General features: G+C 42.3%; 1 protein-coding gene across 2 annotated transcripts in view; it reads left to right on the top strand.

The window, feature by feature from the left end:
- SRPX (sushi repeat containing protein X-linked) overlaps positions 1–22,514 on the top strand; it is a 174,094-nt gene that overhangs the window by 50,149 nt on the left and 101,431 nt on the right. The window contains exons 2-4 of one of the 2 annotated variants that reach the window (XM_055437990.2): positions 9,844–9,903; positions 15,478–15,669; positions 19,219–19,395. In XM_055437990.2, the coding sequence (XP_055293965.2) occupies positions 9,844–9,903; positions 15,478–15,669; positions 19,219–19,395 (429 nt within the window). The remainder of the gene's footprint in view (positions 1–9,843; positions 9,904–15,477; positions 15,670–19,218; positions 19,396–22,514) is intronic. The other variant, XM_055437991.2, reaches the window with a different exon arrangement.

Here is a 22,514-nt window from a genome sequence, read left to right as displayed (position 1 = left end):
ACACAGATATAAACAGACTTTTGGACTCTGTGGGAGAAGGTGAGGGTGGAATGATTTAAGAGACTAGCATTGAAACATGTATATAACCATATGTGAAATAGATCACTAGTCCAGGTTCGATGCCTGAGACAGGGTGCTTAGGACTAGTGTACTGGGATGACCCTGAGGGATGGGATGGGGAGGGGGGTTCAGAATGGGGGACACATGTATACCCATGGCTGATTCATGTCAATGTATAGCAAAAACCACTACAATTTTGTAAAGTAATTAAATTAATAAATTTAATTAAAATAAATAAATTAATTACAAAAAAAAACAACTTTGTTAGTCTCTTGTGAATCTTCTTGGAGTTCACTGCATTAGCAAAAGCTACATCCACAAGTCTCATAGATATAAACTCTTGTTTAATTGAGAGGATATGAGATACATTTTTACTAAAGGGCCTGTTGTATGACTGACAGTACTCTGAAGCTCCACCTTGACCTAACAAAGGATTTGATGGTCATATCCTTGGCTTTATCTGTTCACTGTTTTCCTGGCAGTACCCTGGATTTGATCTTTGTTCTGAAGCTATTCATGTGTCCTTTTGTCTTTACTACAGATGTGGTATAGCCCTTTCGGCAAAATGTTTGCTAGAACTAGATCATCTGGTTCCCATAAATGAATACCCTATGGCTTCCAATAGTGCAAAATATCTTTTTCTAAACTTCCAAATCTCTAGTATCGTCACTGTTTAAACTGATATCCTAGAGCTGTACTGAGTGGGATAAAACCATTCCAGACATACAAGCATAATGGCACATGATTTATGTGTTGTAAGAAACATGAAGCAGCTTTTTCTCTCTTGTTCCAACATTTGTCGACTACCAATTCCCTGGTAGCTCAGACAGTAAAGCGTCTGTCTACAATGCAGGTCGCAAAGAGTCGGACATGACTGAGTGACTTCACTAATTCTGAATCATATTGCTAGGTATAAAAGGCAAATTAGACGGGTCTCATGACTGAGGCATTTAGAGACATGATTTATATCCACAGATTAGACATTTTTAAATTAAATCTAGACCTATGATGTCTAGTATGGCAGTCACTAGTCACATGGGTATGTAAATTTAAATTAAATAAAACTAAATGAAATTTAAAAAATTATTCCCCAGTTGTACTAGCCATATTTCAAGTGCTTAATGATCACACGTGGCTAATGGTTAAAGATATAGAACATGTATATCATTGTAGAAAGTTCTATTGGACAGCAATAATCTAGGGGGGAAAAATAAGGTCTAATAAAGCTAAGCATTTATCCTTGTTTTACATATATTTCTCTGTCCTCTGGCATACTAAAAAGATTCAGATATCAAGGAGGTACTACTTATTTCCTTAGTAAATACTCTAATGTGCTTCATAATAAAGAATAATGGGAAACCATGGTTCTTCATAAATTTTTGCATCACAGAACCTTATTAAATCTACTAAAAGTTAGCAACTTTTCCCCAGAAAGTATATTCATGTACCAGACAATATGTCCAATTACAAGAGGTTCATGGACTCCCCTAAAGCCCTTCCATTGATCCTCTAGCAGGCCATTGACTCAGGTTAAGAAACTCTACTGCAAAGTGAATTTGATTTTCCCATTGAGTTTCAACAAACAGTTGTTGATGAAATTTATATTTACTATTAAATATGACTTCTGATAATAAAATTATATTTAGAGTAAAGATGATGAGAAAACAAAAATTTCTGACAAAACATTAAGAATGTATAGCTATCTTCAAAATAAGTTAAAAAAAAATAAACCCAACCCTTTGAACTAAAACTTTAACACAGAACCAGTAAATCTGTCAACTTGTATCATGTATCACAGTCAATAAAGGAATATGGTTTAGCAGATTGGCCACTTCTTCCATTGGTCTTGAATGCTCCTTTTATTCCCCACTTTCACAATGAAAAAAATTTTAGGGTGATGAGCACTCTAGTAGCCTTTTAAATCTAAATTCCTGGTATAATTCTAATATGTATAATAGATATTTCTTAAAACTGAGTTTGTTGACTCAATGATATTAACTACCTAGCAGGCCAGGAAGACCCTTTTTTGAACTTTGGAAAAAAGGAGTGACTAGTTCTTTGCAAATCTGTTTATTTAGATGAAGTTTCTGCAAGGAGAGCAGAATTATAAATGGAATTGGCTCCAGGTATGGCTAAGGGACAGAATCTGACATGGCACTGAGTTTCTGATTTCTGAGCCAGTGTAGAATTTGTATTTGTGTGGAAGAAGCACTGAAGCATTTTTTCCAAAGAGTGGTCATCTGAACCATATGAGGACTTATTAATAGTTGCCATAATAAAACCTCAATTAACCAGAATTCTAAAGGGAACAGCCTTTTGTAAATAAAGAAGAGTTTGCTAGGAAACCTCCCTCTCTCTCCCCCCCCACCAACCTCTCTCTCTCTCTCCTTTCTATTTTAACCCTGTGGAAAATCTTTTTCTAATATGTGTGAATCTCCTTTGCTATTTTAGTAAGCTTTAGTGAGTACGATCTTCTGAACCTAATTTAGTCAGGGGGCTTCCCTGATAGCTCAGTTGGTAAAGAATCTGCCTGCAATGCAGGAGACCCCGGTTCGATTCCTGGGTCAGGAAGATCCACTGGAGAAGGGATAGGCTACGCACTCCAGTATTCTTGGGCTTCCCTTGTGGCTCAGCTGGTAAAGAATCCACCTGCATTGTGGGAGACATAGGTTCGATCCTTGGGATGGGAAGATCCCCTGGAGAAGGGAAAGGCTACCCACTCCATTGTTCTGGCCTGGAGAATTCCATGGACTGTATAGTCCATGGGGTTGCAAAGAGTTGGATATAACTAAGTGACTTTCACTTTCACTTTGATCTTACTATATCCTTCATGACAACCATTTTGTAGACTGGTCATCATTTTTTATAGAAGTTGATATATGAGTTTAGGCTGAATATAAACTGGGAATTTGGGGGAATATCCATTTGTTTTCTCTGATCTCCTATCAGTAATAGGCAGTAAATTCCCTGTTCGTTTGTGAATCAGTTTGGATGCATTCAGCTTGCAAGTAACAATGCTAGTCATAGCAGTTTAAATTGAAAGGGCATTTAGTATTGACCTAGCAAAAAGTAGGGAATGGCAACCGACTCCAGTATTCTTGTTTAGAAAATCTCATGGACAGAGGAGCCTGGCATGCTACAGTCCATGGGGTTGCAAAGAGTCGGATACAACTGAGCAACTAAACAACAGCAAAGAAGAAGTATGGAGGTAAGATGTCTAGGGTTGATTTAGTAGGCCAGTATAATCATCACAGACCCCAGATTCTTTTTCTCTTCCACTGTGCCATCCTCAGCTGAAAATCTTTAGTCCTGAGACATCTTACCTCATGGTTACAAAGTGGCTGCTATAGCTTTAGGTATTTATCCTTACACAATCGCTCTCAGAGAAGGAAAAGAGAAATGAGGGCAAAAGAATCTTCTCTCTATGCTCTTCTCTTTTTTATCAGGGAGAAAGTCTTTCCCATAAACCTTGTTCTCCTTAAGCAGGCTTCTTTGTGGTTGTCATCTGCCAATGCTACCTTTCATGCCTATCTCTGCAACATTTATTGGCAAAGAGGAATTTCTGACTTACAGTCATCATGGTTTAAGGTAGAAAGAGATTAATTAGTGGGTTGTAATCTAAATGGGGCTTCCAGGTGGCACTGTAGTAAAGAATTTGCCTGCCAGTGCAGGGGACACAGGAGAAGCAAGTTTTATCCCTGGGTCGAGAAGATCCCCTGGAGGAGTACATGGCAACCCACCATAGTATTCTTGCGTGGGAAATCCCATGGACAGAGGAGCCTGGCAGGCTACAGCCCATGGGGTCACAAAGAGTTGGACAGGACTGAACATGTATGCACAATCTAAATGGAGGTGGATGTACCATTATAAGTGAGTTACTAATAATCTCTAATTACTAATAATCCTCTGCCAGGATTCTGAATTGAGATCTTCTGAACTATCTGCCTTGCGGTCTCTAAGTAAAATCAGTAGTGGGAATGCCTGGTTTCGGGTTTGAGTGAGCTATCCAAAGAAACCAATGAACAGAAGAGCTGCTTTACTGTGCCAGGGAGACTGCTTTCTTGTGGGTGATGATGCAAACCATCTTTATATCTCCTTTTAGCTCATTATAAAGACTTGTCTCATGGTGTAACCTAGAGGGCTCCTTTCTCTAGGCAAACATCTACTACCACTTTTCAAATGACACGAGAGTTGAGCTTGTCATCTTAAGTTGAATGTGTAGTTTAACAATACATGTGGTTTATCCCTGACACCCCTGGAGGCAGGGTCAAGGCTCACTGTGGGAGTTATCTGTGCAGGTGAAGGCAAATGGAGAAAACTTAGAACCCAGAGTAGAAAAATCCAGTTTCTGGCAGTTGGCCCTGAACTTGTTTGTGTAGCCGTCCTTTTAGATGTGTAATAAGGCTTTGGGGTGTGAGGACTTGCAGTAGTGTGAAAGGTGGTGCTAGTGGTAAAGAACCCACCTGCCAGTGCAGAAGACATGAGATATGGGTTCAATCCCTGGGTTGGGAAGATCCCTGGAGAAGAGAATGGCAATGCACTCCAGTATTCTTGCCTGGAGAATCCCATGGACAGAGGAGCCTGGTGGTCTATGATTCATAAGGTTGCAAAGAGCCAGACACAACTGAAGCCATTCAGCACAAAATTAATCATACATATTAGATACCACAGTCCACCATTTTTTGCCTTTAAGAGTTATCCTATATATATATATATAAATTTTTTACATAATAATAAAAATCAACCAGTCCATTCTAAAGGAGATCAATCCTGGGTGTTCATTGGAAGGACTGATGCTAAAGCTGAAACTCCAATACTTTGGCCACCTCATGCGACGAGTTGACTCACTGGAAAAGAGTCTGATGCTGGGAGGGATTGGGGGCGGGAGGAGAAGGGGACAACAGAGAATGAGATGGCTGGATGGCATCACCGACTCGATGGACATGAGTTTGAGTGAACTCCGGGAGTTGGTGTTGGACAGGGAGGCCTGACGTGCTGTGATTCATGGGGTCGCAAAGAGTCAGAAACGACTGAGCGACTGAACTGAACTGAACTGAACTGATGCTCAATGAAGAAAATACGATAGAAAAAGAAAGGATGGAAATTTTCACTCTAATTCTACTGCTCCAACATGGAGGTTTATGGTATATTCTTTAAGCCCCCTTTCCCATTTCTCCCATTTCTTTCTTTTCTCCCTCCTTTTCTCTCTCCCTCTCTTCCTTTTAAAACATGGCAAAATATTTCAAAATTAAGCAAAGTTTTCACCTATATTCAACTGATGTTAATATTTTCCCACATTTTTACTTCAGATATTTTATAAGAACTGAGACATCAGTGGCCCCTCGTGTATGCATTTGGCTTCCTTCTCCTTCCTCCCTGCCCAGAGGAAGCCATTAATATAAAGTTGATGTTTATCTTTCCAATCCATTTTAGTGCACATCTCTAGAAAACATATTGTATTATATTCTGCACTTAGAAATTTTGTATACTTAATCTCATGCTTTATTTGTCATGCAACTTGCTTTTTTTTTTTTTACCATACATTGTTTTGAGATTTCATCTTGTTTTGTGTAGATCAAGTTCACTCATTTGAACTTTTACAGCTTCTTATCATATGAATAATACACCTCCATTTATTTCTAGGAATGGTTGTATACATCTGTTTTTACTAATGGCAATGCTGCAGGGAACCTTCTAGCACATGGCTACTCCTGCCTTATGCCATAATTCCTGAGGTATATGTCTAGAAATGGAAGGGCTGATTTGAAGGATAGTTTCAAATGAAGTACAAAGTTTTTCCAGCCTACTTGTACAATTGTATTTCTACCAATGGAACTTGAGAGTGTCTGTTTCATGACAGCCTTGACAGTTAAATTGTTGCCAATCTCCTGAGTATAAATTGGTATCTTGATACATATTATCCTGAATACCAGTGAGCTTGAAGATTTTTTTATATTAACATTCTATGGTATTTGCTTCAAATTCAGGTCACTTTTTTTTCTACAAAACTTCTAATCAATTTTGTCATTTTTTCCCCCATTGGACTATCTTCTGTATATATCCTGGGTAATAATTCTGCATTATATACATTCCAAATATTTTTTCCCAGAATTGGTCTTGTCTTTAAACTTTATTTATGTGTCTTTCATTGCATAGGAGTTTTATATTTTTGTGTAGTGAAATGTAGCCATATTTTTCTTTATGGGTTATGGTTTGTGAGTTTTGTTTGATAGCTTTTCCTACCTCATGTTTATGCAGATATTCCTAATTTTCCTTAAAATTTTGGCTTTCAAATTTAGGTCTATAAACTGTCTGGAAATTATTTTTTGGTTTGGTGTAAGATAGGATTCTAACTTAGTTTTTGTTTTTCTTTGTATATGATTTATAGCCAATTAATCTCAGCATATTTATTGACCTTTCCCCCCACTGATTAGTAATCCCACTTTATCATATTACAAATTTGACATATGTATTTGTCATATGACAAATTTAACATATGTATGTGACATATTCTATATGATATATATATAGAATATATAATGTCATTATATATATTATATATATACATATGTGTATGCTAAGTCACCTCAGTAATGTCTGAGTCTGTGCAACCCTATGGACTGTAGTCCACCAGGCTCCTCTGTCCATGGGAATTCTCCAGGCAAGAATACTGGAATGGGTTGCTGTGCCCTCCTCCAGGGGATTTTCCTGACCAGGGATCAAACCTGCACATCTTACATCTCCTGCACTGGCAGGCAGGTTCTTTACCACTAGCCCACCTGGAAAACCATATATATGTGTGTGTGTATGTGTGTATATTCAGTTTCATACTTCATCCTGTATATAGTTTGCAGTATCTGCTTTCCTGGCTAGTTATATTTCACACACATTTTCCGGACTTGATTACTGGCTATAAAATAGTTTGTTGATATAAGATAATTTGCTCACGCCCCTATTGTAAGATGTTTAATTTTTCACTATATTAAACAACATGCGATGACTCTTGTCTTAGAATGCTGCTGTCCTGGTAAAGTGGAGCTGTGCACCCTAGGTGCCCTTTCTCTCCAGTAGGTCTCAGTCCCGTCCCATCTCTATGGAGGGTCCCTTCTTTGAGTTAACACATCTCCAGTTGATTCTCTGTGAGTGTTTTTGTGATGGTCACGGAGATGCATTGATCAGATATGCCTTCAAAAGGAATGATTGCCTCAGCTGGGGGTAATGCTGTTCTCAGACACTGTCAGCTTTTGGTCCCTTAAGAGCTTGCCTCAGCTGTTGGGAGTGCTTCACCCAAGTTCATACCCTCGAGGTGGGCCATATGCAATGGCTGATGGAAATAGGGATAGAAGGGTACAGCCATTTTAGTCCAACATCAGAAGCTACCAGGCTTCCCCAGTGGCTCAGTGGTAAAGAAACCGCCTGCAATGCAGGAGCCACAGGAGACGTGGGTTTGATCCCTGGGTTGGGAAGATTCCCTAGAGGAGGGCACGGCAACCCACTCCAGTATTCTTGCCTGAAGAATCCCATGGACAGAGGAGCCTGGAGGGCTACAGTCCATGGGGTCACAAAGAGTCAGACACAGCTAAAGCGACTTAGCACCCATTCATACACAGAAGCTGTCACTGGGCTGGCTTTAAAGCTTGACTTCTCCCTCTCTCCAAACATACTTCCTTCTTATCCTTTTCAGAGGTGTGGATCCCTAATAAACACTGCGTGTACTAAACTCCATCTTGTAAGGTATTATACCTCCCAGAGAGCCCAACCTGTAGCAGTTGTCTTTTCTGCTTAGAGCCAGGAATCAGTTCAGATCCTCTTACTGCCTAGATAGATTATATGGAGGCCAGGGTGACTTGGAAAGAGGGAACTGCTCTTAATATGAGACATATCTCGCAACACTGAGAAATGTGCCATATGGAGTTGGAGAATTCACCAGTTCTGGAGGACTTCCAGTTCAACTATGATTCTGGGGGAAGGGGGCAGGGTAGGAGGGGAGGGACAGTAAGTTCTTAAAAGCTTCTGATCCATTCAAAACATATTTTGGAAACTATACTTCTTTGCATTAAGTGAATAATAAATAAAATTTATTTTCTTTAACATATGTTTATAGTGGAACATTTAGAAGAGAAGAAAGAAGAGCATCCAGTGATCAAAGACTCTTTTCCATGCATTGTTTATTTTGAATTTGTTTTACATTATTATAAACCATACCATTTATATAATTTTGTTACAGCACATTTTCCACTTAATATTATAACCTAAGCCTTTTATATTTTATTTAACCCTTTATAAACATTTTAATGACTATATTATATTATATCCAGTGAATGTACTTTGGTTTATTTAACCATAATATTGACTGTTTGGTCAGTTTATAGTCTTTTTCTATTTTAAATGATGTTGCAAAGAAATCTTTATAAATTCTTTTAATTTTTTAAAATTGGAGTATAGTTGATTTACAGTGTTGTGTTAGTTTCAGGTATACAACAAATGCAAATTCTTTTTCTATATTTAATATTATTTCTTTGGGATAGATTCCCAGAAGAGGAATCACTGGATCAAGGGATTTGAATATAGGAATTCATGTTGCTAGATTGCTTTCCTGAAGAGTTTCGTGTTATTTTTTGATATGGAATAAGGACGAGTTTATGTAATTTTATACCTGTCTGGGTGGTCAGAGACCAGGTAAAGAAACCTGAAGCAGAACTGGGCTTCTCCTGTTGGGAAAGTCCTTTCCAAATGGACATGGTCTGGCCCTCATCACTTTTAATTTCCACTCACCATCTCTCATCCAGGATGTAAGTAGAGCAGGACCATTACTCAATTCTCTTTTCCTGTTTGGAGCTTTGAATAAACTCATAAAAGAGAATGTTCTTACCTGTGATGGTTGCAGTCCCTGCTGGTAAATGTGTGATCAAGATGTTGCTAATTCAACAGTCAGCGATCAGAAGAGAAAGGCGAGAGGGAGAGATCTCTAAATTCAAGATTATTGCTTTGAAGTTTGGGGCCTGGTGCTGCTCTAAAGGTTAAGAATCACCATTCACTGGAATTCAACAGTTAACATTTGAAAAATGATTCAGTTCCAACTTCCAAGTGAGTTTAAATTTTTAAATTAAACACAGACTTTCTCTCTGAGGTTGTGGTTTTCAAGGGTAGCAGGACTCATCAAGAAATTTGACTTTAGCCATGCCTGGGTGAGAGTTTTCAAACAAACATCCATGTCATCAGTTTCAGCCCTCATTTCCGACAAATAGACTAAGGCAGCTTTGAACTTTTGTCATTAAGACATTTGATTTGCCTCCTTATCCTCCACCCAAGTTTGTTTCACAAGATGGACTTATTTTCAGATTATTTTTATAAATAAAATAACACCCAGTTCTTTTAATAAACACCCAGTTCTACCAGGTTTTCTTTGACTGCTGGAGAAACTCTGGGCTGTGCTTGAGTCACACACATTTTACTGCATCTCTGCTGGCATGAAATTCATATTCATTGGCCTCTTCTCAGAGTGAAGTTGACTTGCTCTCAATCTCGAGTCCAGAATTCCAGTAGACACATGGTGATTCCCAAACCATTGGAGGCTCATCTTGATGGGCTCTGGCAATCTCAGTCCAGCCGGGTTCACTCTGAGCAGTCCCCTGTCCCTTTGTGAATGGCCACAGAAGCTTTCACTCTTGCTCTGCGTTCTAATAGCCCCTCTTGCATGGACTGTGCCAAAGCAGTGCTTCAAAATATTCGTCCATATCATGTGGCTTTTCTTGCTGCAGTTTCTGTTCTTTTTTATTGTAGGATCTGGAGATTCACCGCTAGAAGATGATGAAGTCGTGTATTCAGACGCTAAATATAAAGGTGAATGCTTTGCTTATATGCTAATGAAGACCTGCTGATGCCAGGAGAACTTTCCCTCTTGCCCTGCAGAACCGATTATAATAAAGTGACCAGACAACACATTTTCACTTGTAATTGCCTGTCCAGAAAAGAAAATGTTTAAAAAGTAACATGCATATGCTCCCATTTGAAAGAAAATACAGAAAAAAACAAATGAAAGAAAACTAAAAGCATTTGAAAATCTCTGAAGTGCTGCCCTTCAGCACCCCAGTGGTCATTTTATTCTCATCAATTTCTTTACTATCCTTACTTCTGCAAAGCCAAGCTCTAGCTGATGAAAGTGAAAATCAAGCCATGAGTTCTACCTAATTCATACATTACAGCCAGACTCATCCTGAGTAAACCTTCCAAGGTCAAATCTGGACCCAGTGCTGCTAATGTACTGAGATGAATGGGGAATGAGAAAACTTGATTTTCATAAGCTCATTTCGTTGTGCTCTTTCTGAGTGTGGCTTGGCTCCTGAAATGATGAGTAAAGTGTGTTGACCAATGAAACTTTAATGATAAAGAATTCCATCTCTACACATTTTCAGCAATCCACCCCTTCCAGCAGGTATAAAAAGCCTAATCAAGAACCTTCTATGCAGGCTCAGGTAAGTATGTCCATAAATATTTTCTACTGGTGAGTTGTTTTTCTGAAACTTAAGGAGTCCCGAGAAAAGTGAAGGTAAATTTAGGTTATTCCTTGCTGAATACAGTTCCTTTTACATTTGAGAAATAACTTGAATAAAATTGCTTAATAAAGTTCCATCATGGCTTTTTGTCCAGGAAATTTGTCTGTATTTCGGCAAGAGCATGCCTCTGCTCTGTCACGATGTAGCTGACTTATAGGAGGATCAGGGTAGTACTGGCCATTCTTTGGTTGGAGAAAGTCCTTCAGTTATTTTCTACACAAGTGAACAACCTTTCTAATATAATGACCGATACCTATGTCCAGGTGTGTTTCCCACCATATTCCATGTTTACTTATAACCTGTGAGTACAAATACTCATTCCTATCCATAGCTCCTGTATTATTGCCTCAGGAATTAACCAATCAAGCAAAGCACAGACTTGTTAATGAGTTGTTTCGAGTAAGGTGGTTTTCCTATTTGTAACACTTGAGAGTTTTTAAAAAAAACTTCCTAAAATACATGCGTGCCCATGTGACCCTTCACATGTATAAGAGGCATTGTATAGTGCCCTTGAATAGTTGTTCCCAGTGTTCATCCTCCCTTCACAGCATTGGACATATGGAAGGTAGACCAGATGGCCAAAATATGTGCCTGCCCTAGAGTTTACCTAGAATGTTTAAGAATATATATATTTCTTAGGAAATTGTTTTCATTGTCAGTTATTTTTAAATTCTAAAACTTAGAGGCAAACCATTATTCACCAGGGGATTAGTTGTAGATCCTCAGGCCCCTACACAGTGTCTGGCACAGAGTATGTACTCAGTGTTTTTGGAATTAAATTTATGATATAAATCATAATTTATAAAAGAAAGAAAATGTGAAATGTAACCAACACTTAATGTGGCAAGCCTTGCTTTTGATTCTTTTACTTGGAATGCCATTCTGTCTTCACATTAATGGAGGGGAGGAGGAAGACATGTAGAGATATGATGTTGTTACTTATTTACAGATGAAGAAACCGCAGATTAGAGAGGGGAAGTGACTTGCCTAGCCTCATACAGCTAGCAAACATTATGTTTGGGTCTAAACTACAAATGTTTTAGCTCAACATCCAGAGTTTACTAGTGGTTTCTCCATAGTCTGCTACATGATACTGCTTACCCCCAGGATCTCAATGGCCCAGGGAGATGGAAAAGCTTTCCAGAAGAATCAATTTAGGTTTCTTCCTAAATAAACTGTCTTAATTGAAGCAGCATAAGAGCTTCCTTTCTGTAAATCTCTATTTTAAACATTTTGCTAATTCACTTTTTTAAACATTTATTTTTAAAATTATTTTAAAAATTAATTCTTATTGGAGCATAGTTAATTTATGATGTTGATTTGTTTTCCACTGTACAGCAGAGTTAATCATTTAATGCGCACGTACTTCGTGGTATTTGCATGCACTTCAAATTCAAGTCACTCAGTGAGACTTTTTTATTACTGTCACTGCAGGGCTGTTAAAATGTCAAAATACCTTCCAAAGATTTGTCTCGGGAAGTAATCCAAAAGAAATTCCTTTTGAAAGAAAATAAAAGCAAGATTCTTTCCCCCACATGTTGACAACAGCACAGCTTTTAGATAGGTAGCCAGTACTGTTTTTTAGCTGTGTGAAGGCTCAGAATATCTTAATTAAAAAAAAAAAAAGAAAACTGCTAATGGCCTGGTTGCACTGAAATATGTGAATTTGTGATACATGTATATGCCCATCATTCTGTAATGTACCTGCTAGCCTTAAATATTTGTCCTGGGCACAGTTGCGGAAAAGACAACCATAATATGTGTGCTAAGCATTGTGGGTCTGCTGCCTGACGTTACTTTACTCTAAGACCCTGTACTTCCTAACCTCACATCAAAGTCCAGAGGTTGGAAGATGTGAGTGCATTCAACATTCGAGCAAAAAAAGTGTAGAGAATTGGATGCCCTTCCAGGTTGTAAATCTGTGGAATTGTGATTGGGACCCATAATGTAAAAAGGATTTGCCTTTAGCTGGAAGGATTACGAGAGACTACCCGAAGTTATCAGTCAGAAGGAGTAAGGAGGTAGGCGTGGGCGTGAGATGGATAGGAGGGCAGAGAGGCATAATTTGAATTTGAATCATACAACTGCAAAGCTAGATGGGACTCTTTTGGGGACATTTTCAAACTGGTATAAAATTTGATCAGAGACCCCAGCATGCTGGGAGGAGGAGACTGGTCCCTCACCCACTCTGGCCCTCCCTGTGGGATGAGAAACTTCTGTGAGGCACAGAACCAGCCTCAGGAATGGGGATGGGCTGCTCTCAGCCTAGCCCTCAGAACCTCTGGGGCCGACAGAAGCTCTTGGTTTCTTCAATAGGACAGTTTTACCGCGTTGATTTGTTTGATTGTTCAGAGACATTCCTGGGTACAGGCTGGTCAGTTACAATTAAAGTTGACTCTTTTTCAGTAAAAAAAAAAAATTTGATCAGAATAAAAATAAACATTGTGTTGGGTTGCCCAAAAAGTTCGTTCAAGTTTTTCTGTACCATCTTAGGGAAAAACCCAAATGAACGTTTTGTCCAATGCAATAGATGGGACTTTTAAAATAATTTCATCAGATTCCTTACTTGTGTAGATTAGGAACCTGAGTCCCTGAAAAGTGTTTTGAATTACTAGGAGATGATAGAGTTAGATAACATGAGCCCAGTCCTCTTGACTTTGCCCAGTATCCACCATATGCTACTAGCTCATGGTTTTCATCAGCTCCCTCTGGGTCTCCCGTATTCCTTCTCACCTCATCACATTTCTGCCCCAATGGGTAATTTCATTTGCTCTCTCTGGAGCCCAGTCCTCAGTCCAGGATTTCAGTTTGGCCTGTGAGATGGTGACAAAAGGGCAGTGAAGGGGACCATTTGGCAGGAGAAGAGGCTGGAACTACAGAAGCACAGAAGCGTTGCAGTCCAGAAGGGGAACTTAGAGGAAGTGAGGTAGTGGGGGAGTTAGGGAAAGGGGGCGGAGAAAAGAGGACAAAGACAAAGAGGTAAGGCCACAGATGACTTTTAAGATCTAACACTGTGGAAGTCATTTGTGGACTATGCAAAGTGCTTCTGTGAGCTTTAAAACACTAAGTACATTTTGGAGTTTCCTTGTGGGTGGTCTTTCTTATTACAGTTGGAAAAAAAAGGCAGAAATAGAGAGGGAGGGAGAAATACACATCAATTCTAGTAGTCCTAGAAACCAATGGGTTCCAAGTCTTGGAGTGGTAGGCATCTATGGATTTTTTCAGAACTTATTGTAAGGACTTTTGATTATAGAAGAAATATTTACAGCTTGGCAGTACTAAGCAAACATTTATCTTCTCGTTTACCTGTGATCTTGAAATCTCTTAACTTTGTGGCTTACCAGGAGCCATCACCAAAGAAAGAACTAGAACATTTAAAATCAGTTCACAAATTCTTTCATACGTAGAAGAAAATACTGGAGATAGTCTGCTGTTTTGTACTTCAGGGTCAGATTTTTCTCATTTTAAAATGCTAGCATATACAGACTGGATGCGTAAACCCCAGAGGAAGGAAACTCCATTCCAGAAAGGGCTGGAGGCCTGGTGTAAGCTCCTGCAAGTCTGTATCCACGTGGTCAAACTGAATCAGCTCTAGACTAAGCCTGGGACAACACTTCTCCCCAGGAAGTCCAGGAAATACTGCTTGAGTCTCGACCTTAGCAACCATTTGCAGCTGCCTGCAAAGCATTATATGATGAAATATTAGCTAAAGGGGATGTCAAAGTACATAAGTTTAAAAAAAAAGGAAAACAGTCTATGCACAAGACCTGGGCAGGAAGGACTGTTGGTTTTCATGGTTGAGAAGCAGCCAGAAACACAAGTCAAATAGGGAGTTTCCTGCATGGCCACATGATGGCGCACAAACCTCACTCACTGACAGCTGAGGTGCTGGGGGAGGCAGTGAGGAGCGTGGCAGCTGCAGGAAGGGGACACCTGTTCAGGGTGTGGAGAACCTGACAGACTTGGGGGAGCTCGTCTCTGGCCCCCATTGATGTGTAGTTGGCACTGTGGAAACTTTCCAGGAGCTAGTCTTGTCCTGCTAATTTTTTAGCTCTCAGTGAGCACCTACTGAAGGCCCAGGGAGAGGTTCTAAAGTATGTGTCGCCCTAAGCTGTACTCTGGGCAACTATGAGACCGAAATCAAAGCACCCTGGAACTTTGCCATTGGAGAAGGGTGTCATCTCTTACCTAAAGGGGGCTTAACTGCAGACATCTGAAAAGGGAGGTTGCTTCCCAGCGGGGAGTCCCTGGTCTGTGACTTTAAGCCCAGATTATATCCTGTGGCAAAACCCTGGAAATTGTTGCTGTATCCACACTCATTAAGATGGGATTACGTGTTTTTTACAGTGACTATGATACAAACTTGGAAAAAAAATCTAAATTGACCAATTATTAACTCCCTGCCGTCATATATGGATGGTTGGGGTTAGAGTTCACAATGGTAATTCTCTTGCTCTCAAGAGAATTCTGTCCCTAGTCAAGGGAAATATTCAAAAGAACAAGCATTCATTGAGCATTTACTATGTGCTAGGCACTGTGCTAGTTGCTTACTATGCATTTTTTTCAGTCCTCATAAGAGTCCTATGACGTAGGTAGGAGTATTCACTCAGAGAGGTTAAGTAATTTGTCCAATATCACACAACCACCAGTGGAGGAACCTGGACCCATACTCAGATATATCTGACACCTAGTCCCTTGATCATAACCTCCCCACCCAGAGATACCTTATAAGACACGGGGCACTATTTGGAGGTCCAACATCTGGAATGCAGCCAGTCAGGGACCTCGAGACTGAAAAAGACACATTTTCTGAAGATGTCATTTTCTATTTCTCCTTTTCCTTTGTTTCTGCTCCCTGTAGACATCCCGTGGTGCTCCCCCATCAAGGTGAAGTACGGGGATGTGTACTGCAGGGCCCCTCAAGGAGGATACTACAAAACAACCCTGGGAACCAGGTGTGACATCCGCTGCCAGAAGGGCTATGAGCTGCAGGGCTCTCCCCAGGTGATCTGCCAGTCAAACAAACGGTGGTCAGACAAGGTCATCTGCAAGCGTGAGTACCCTGACCCCATGTGGAGACCTCAGGGCCAATCAAGGCCAAAGTTCTTTATTTTTGCTTATTTGTTTTAAATATTTTTTTTTAATGTGGACCATTTTTGTTGTTGTTGTTTGGCTTTTTAATTATTTGGTTTTGTTTATTTAGCTGTGTTGCAGTATGTGGGATCGAGTTCCCTGACTAGATCTAGTTCCCAGGGATTGAACCCAGGCCTCCTGCATTGGAAGCATGGAGTCTTAGCCTCTGGACCATCAGGGAAGTCTCTGATGGTGGAGCATTTTTAAAGTCTTTACTGAATTTGCTACAGTATTGCTTCTGTTTTCTGTTTTGGTTTTTTTTGCCCCAAGACATGGGGGATCTTGGCTCCCCACCCAGGGACTGAACCTGCACCCCCTGCATTGGAAGGTGAAGTCTTAACCCCTGGACCACCAGGAAAGTCCTGGGGCCTAAGTTCTTTTGCTCTGAGATCAAGGATTTTTACTGAATGTTTTGTGGGCTGTGATGAGGAAAACTCCTTTGTGAGCAGAAGCCAATGTGTTCCTAAGATGTGTCAGAAGTAAGATGACACATTTCAGACAGAGGGGTGTGATTGGCTGTTTTGAAAGGCGGAGAGAACAGAGGTTTGTTTCACACTATATTATGTCTGTTTAACGAGTGCTGGACCCTGGAAAGATGTTGGGGATTGAGAAACAAGATACATTCTACCGTCAAGGGTCATCTGCCATCAGGAGTCTCACAGAACAGCATCAGAGACAGCAGGCAGAGGAGTAAACCACAGTATAAGTGCAAGAATGGTGCTCTGGCCCACCTCCAAGCTCCTGCTTTATGGGAGGCAGATGGTGATTGCAGCCATGAAATTAAAAGACTCTTGTTCCTTGGAGGAAAAGCTATGACCAACCTAGACAGCATATTAAAAAGCAGAGACATTACTTTGCCGACAAAGGTCTGTCTAGTCAAAGCTGTGGTTTTTCCAGTAGTCATGTATGGATGTGAGAGTTGGACTATGAAGAAAGCTGAGCACCAAAGAATTGATGCTTTTGAACCGTGGTGTTGGAGAAGACTCTTGAGAGTCCCTTGGACTACAAGGAGATCAAACCAGTCAATCCTAAAGAAAATCAATTGTGAATACTCACTTGAAGGACTGATGCTGAAGCTCCAGTACTTTGGCCACCTGATGCTAAGAGCCGACTCATTAGAAACTACTCTGATGCTGGGAAAGATTGAAGGCAGGAGGAGAAGGGTACGACAGAGGATGAGATAATTGGATGGCATCACCGACTCGATGGACATGAGTTTGAACAAGCTCTGGGAGTTGGTGAAGGACAGGGAAGCCTGGCATGCTGCAGTCCATGGGGTCACAAAGAGTTGGACACAACTAAGCGACTTAACAACAACAAATCAGTAAGCAAATGGAAAAAGAAAACACTACAAAAATGGGCAAAAATCAAAACCAGGTGCAACATAAAAGAGAAAATGCAAATGGCCAAAAAACCAGGGAAGAAAAGATTTGCCTCACCAGTGTCAATTAAAATAATCAATGAACAATTTGTAATAGAAGAGAATTTTATCTGAACCAAACTGAGGACTCTGTGGTGACCCAAGGATGAAAGAGCAGATAAAACCAAGGAGGACCTTGGAATGCAGGAATGGAAAAACCAGACGCTTAACATCCTTCTCTCCCCCATGTTGTAATTATTAATGGATTTCAGGTCCTTCTGAGCAATAGAACCAGTCTCCCTTCCTACCCCGTAGGGAGAAGGTATTTGCCTTACTCTTCCCTTCACCCAGTATACATGCCTTGTCCAATCAGCAAATGACCCGCAAGACCCCTATCCCACTCCTTGTACCCTGGCTATAAAAGTGGACTAAATTCCCCTGTTCAACATTGGTTCTCCCTTGAGTTGGCCCGCTGTTCTGTCAGCATCTCCCACTCTGCTGCTGCTAAGTCACTTCAGTCGTGTCTGACTCTGTGCGACCCCTTAGACGGCAGCCCACCAGGCTCCCCCGTCCCTGGGATTCTCCAGGCAAGAACACTGGAGTGGGTTGCCATTTCCTTCTCCAATGTGTGAAAGTGAAAAGTGAAAGGGAAGTCGCTCAGTTGTGTCCGACTCTTAGCGACCCCATGGACTGCAGCCTACCAGGCTCCTCCATCCATGGGATTTTCTAGGCAAGAGTACTGGAGTGGCTTGCCATTGCCTTCTCCAATCTCCCACTCTAATAAACTTTATTTCCCTCTCAAAAAAAAAAAAATGTTGCTCAGCCCTGGAGAGAAAAGTGCTCCTCCAAGAGGTAGAACTTAGGGAGGCAGGGAAGAATTACCCCCTGAATGATGCTCATTCCCTGAAAGGCACCAGGCCTCAGGGGAGAAGACTATAAGCACATTTCAGGGGCTGACTTTGAGCTTCCTGAAAAGTTCTACTTCACTTGGGAAACTGCACATTGCGTGGTTGAAGCACATTTCAGGTGCCATTGCTTTTCCAGACCGCTGTCATGAATGGAGCACTTTTATACCAAGCGTTTCACATACATGCAATTTTTGCAACAACACTGTTGATATGGGTACCTTTAACTATTGGGGAGACTGGGGTTGGGGGCTGCAGCCGTGTGATCCAGTCTATGTAGATGACTATACCGTTGGGGTGACTATCCTGGACAGTATCTGCTTCTCTCAGGTGTCCTGGATGCCCTGCTACCTGTTGCTCTTCATGACTTGTACCATTGATTGACCTTCCTCCAAGGAAGAAGAGGCTCTGCTCCTTCAGAGCACTGTTTTCTCCTAACAGGGAGAGCATCCGCTGTGGGCAGCCTCTAGCTGCCCAGTACTACTGACGGGTAAAGGATTCTGAAAGCCCAGCTACCATGCCCAGAGGCAGGGCAGACTCAGGTGTCAATCATGCTCCAGGGCTCCCCTGCGAGATCAGGCTGAGGCTCACCTGGCCAGAGATACCACCTTGCCCCCCTTCCTCCTCTTCCCATCCTGCCTCCCCTACCCTTCACTGGTCTCCCCTGGAAGCACATTCTTACTCCAAATCAGAGTTTTGGACAAAGCAAGGAGAATCAGTGGCTCGAGCCCAAACTCACCCTGCCTCCCAACTGCCCGAAGGGTTTTAGCACAGCCTGCTTAAAGGCCAAATGTGTGTGTGGAGGGGGTGTGGGTCTCAGGATACATGAAAAGTTCATGCACAGTTCTTTGATTGGTTGATGGTGAGGTAACAGGGCGGTTAACATTGTAGGCACCAGGGGTCTAGGGTCATCAAGTAGTTCATTGCACCCACTTGGTGGTGGTTTTAACATTTGGAAAACTCAGAGTGTGTGCATCAGATACTATTATCTGGGTCTTAAGAGAGGAGTTAGCGTGGAGGATATGGGAAGAGGTCTGCCTCCCCAAAGCCCCCATGGTGTCCTGCTTGGTGACACCATCCATCTTTTCTCAGACTTCTGTCTGCTTTATTTCAGTTAACTTCCCCCTATGCTTTCAGTTTCTGGACTCTGAAACTCCGTGACAAAAACTAAGACATGCTGAATCTCTGGTTTTCTCTTTTTCAGAAAAACGATGTCCTACCCTTGCCATGCCAGTGAATGGAGGGTTTAAGTGCGTCGACGGTGCCTACTTTAACTCCCAGTGTGAGTACTATTGCTCGCCAGGATATACGCTGAAAGGGGAGCGGACAGTCAGGTGTCTGGACAACAAGGCCTGGAGCGGCCAACCAGCCACCTGTGTTGGTAAGAAAATATTGCCAGTCCTCAGGAGGCACCTACTTTGGGAGGAGCAGGGGGTGTCCATACAGTGGATTTAAAATTTTTATTTATGTATCTATCTCCACTCAGTCTTAGTTGCAGCATTCAGGATCCCTAAATTGGTGCATGCAAGCTCTTAGTTGCAGCACGTGGGATCTAGTTCCCCAATCACGGATAGAACCTGGGCCCCCTGTATTGGGAGCACAGCATCTTAGCCACTGGACCACTAGGGAAGTCCCCGTAAAGTGGGTTTTAAAGGAAACACCTATGTTCCATGTGTAAAGCCTAAGGGCCCAGTTTTGCTTTCTGTGGTTCTCTTCATCCCTATTTCTCTGGCTAAGCACAGACCTAGCCTCAGTCTCTTTGCTTGAGTTGACTTCACAGCTCATGGCTTTCCCGTGACTTGTTTCTCTCTTGGATTGCGAGCGAGGCAGCTGGAGGCTGGCAGAGAGAGGTGCGGGGCAATCCTGCTATTTCAGTTCCGGGATGTGCCCTGTAGCGTTGAGCAGAGTTGTTGACATTTGGCCGGATGGTCCTGCGGGGAGCAGCTCTGTATCTTTCAGCCCACAGACACAGTTCCTTTGTTAGCAACTCTGGGAATCAGCAAATGCTCAGTGTGCTAAACTGGCAGGGATTTGGCTGTCTTACCTGACTCTGGATTTGTTGGCAGTAGTTCTTAGTTGTGGTTTGGGGGAGCCTTGGCCACAGCCTCGCTGGAACTCTTTTTTTTTTTTTTAATTAATTATTTTTGGCTGCACTTGGTCATCATTGCCTCTCTTGGGCTTTGCTCTAGTTGCGGTGAGCGGGGCTACCCTTGGTTGACAGTGTGCGGGCTTCTCTTGATGCAAAGCACAGGCTCTAGGGCACACATACTTTGGTAGTTGCAGTGTGTGGGCTCAGTTGTGGCATATGGGCTTAGTTACTCTGTGGCATGTGGAGTCTTGCTGGATCAGGGCTCGAACCCGTGTCCCCTGCATTGGCATGTGGATTCCTATCCACTGTGCCACCAGGGAAGTCCTCACTGGAACTCTTTACACATGCAAATTCAGGGCCCCACTCCAGACCTGCTGAATCACAAACTCTGGGCATGGGCCCAGCACTTGGCACTTTAAGGAACCTTCCAGGGCGTTCAGAAGAGTTAAAGAGAGAGCCACTCCAGCTTGGGGATCACCTGGGAACCGAGGTAAAAATGTAGTTTCTGCTTCAGGAGATCTGGGGTGGATTCTGGGGTTCTGCTAGACCCCACCCTAGACAAGGTTTCTGAATCTTGGAACAATAGACATCTGGTGTCCAATAATTATTTGTCATGGGGTCCTGTCCTTTGCACTCTAGAATGCTTAGAGCCTTGGCTTTTACCCGCTAAATGCCAATGACATCTTTCTCCAGCTCCCACGTGTGACAACCAAAAATGTCTTCAAACATTGTCCAATGTCCTCTGGAGGGAGGAGGAGAGGGAGGAGAAATATCACCCCTCCTTTGAGAATTGCCTATCTCTGAGCAGTGGATACCCACTCTGGCTACTTACTGGAATCACCTGAGTATCTTTTAGAACCTAGCCATGCCTTGATCCTGGGGCTTCCCCAGTAGCTCAGTGGCAAAGAATCCACCTGCAATGAAGGAGACCTGAGTTCAGTTCCTGGGTTGGGAAGATCCCCTGGAGAAGGGCATAGCAACCCATTCCAGTATTCTTGCCTGGGAAATCCCATGGGCAGAGGAGCCTGGCGGGTTGCAGTCCATGGGGTTGCAAAAGTGTCAGACATGACTTAGTGACTGAACAACAACACACCTTGGTTTTACCCTAGAGATTCTGATTCAGTTAGCCTGATGTGGGATAGCTGGAGGAGGCGAGTGGCGTTATAAAAGCTTCCCAGGTGGTTTTCATACACAGCCAGACTCAGGACCATCATCTGAGAGCAGTGGATCTCAGAGAGTGTGGGCTTCTGACCAGAAGCATTAGAAATGCACAGTTCTAGACCTGCAGGATTGTCGATGTTGGGGTGGGGCTTAGCAATCTGCATTTTCACAGGCCCTCCAGGACATTCTGATGCTCTAAAGGTTGAGAACCTGCCTTGGAAGATCAAATTTGGGAAGAACTTTCGTACCTTTTGGAGAAGGAAATGGCAACCCACTCCAGTATTCTTCCCTGGAGAATCCCATGGACAGAGGAGTCTGGCGGGCTACAGTCTATAAGGTCTCAAAGCGTCAGACACGACTGAGAAACTAACACAACACTTAGTACCTTTTAACTCAAAATAGTGCCCAGCAGTTTGAGCACCAGCAGGAAGCTTGTTAGAAATATAGACTCTTGGAACCTCTCCAGACCCAACAGATCAAAATCCACGTTGTAAGAAGATCCCCAGGGGATTCCTATGTCCTTTTAAAGTTGAGGCTGACTGCTCTGGGACAGTGGTTTTTAACTGTAGCTGCAGTTTAAATCTGAGTCTGTGGGGCCCTGGAGTTTTTCCAAAACTAATCCAGGTGATTGAAAACTACTATGCCAGGAGACTGTTGACTCATAACATGTTAGAACTGCCAGGACCCAGCCTAAGAGAACATTCTAGTCCAATCCCCCTTCTGCGGATAAGGCCTTGACTTTGTTGATGTTGCATAGAGCCAAGCCTATGTCTCTGGGCTTTTAGGCTCAAAGTCCCTGAATCCAGAGACAGCTCTGGCACAGAGGTGGCAAGGCAGCTGACCACAGGAGCCTGGCTCCTACCCTGCTTGGGTCTGCCCATCCTACAGAGAACCATTCAGCTCAGTCTGCGCCTGCCCATTCCCCCAAGGACTCCTTCCTGACAGCTCAGCGTCTGGGCAGACAATTCAGGGATGTGACTGAAACTGGATGCTGCCCTCTGGGGGCAGTTGTACAACAGCTTCTCTGGCCTCGGTCCTACGGGTGTCTTCATGATGGTGCCACTGTCCACTGACTCCCTTGGCAGCATCGGTCATCCTTATTCTTCAGTTATAGCCAGGGGACTGACCCAAGATGTGAACCTTCTACATCTTCTACATCACAGCCCGGACCTTACCTTATATCCATCTTACAGGAGCACCAGATCCAAGTCATTTCTCAGATAACTGACTCAGATTTATTCCTGGCTTCT

Source organism: Moschus berezovskii, chromosome X (genome assembly GCF_049115385.1).
Source record: "Moschus berezovskii isolate FMDL1 chromosome X, NW_MosBer_1.0, whole genome shotgun sequence".
Taxonomy (NCBI): domain Eukaryota; kingdom Metazoa; phylum Chordata; class Mammalia; order Artiodactyla; family Moschidae; genus Moschus; species Moschus berezovskii.
This window is presented reverse-complemented; position numbering and strand designations above follow the sequence as displayed.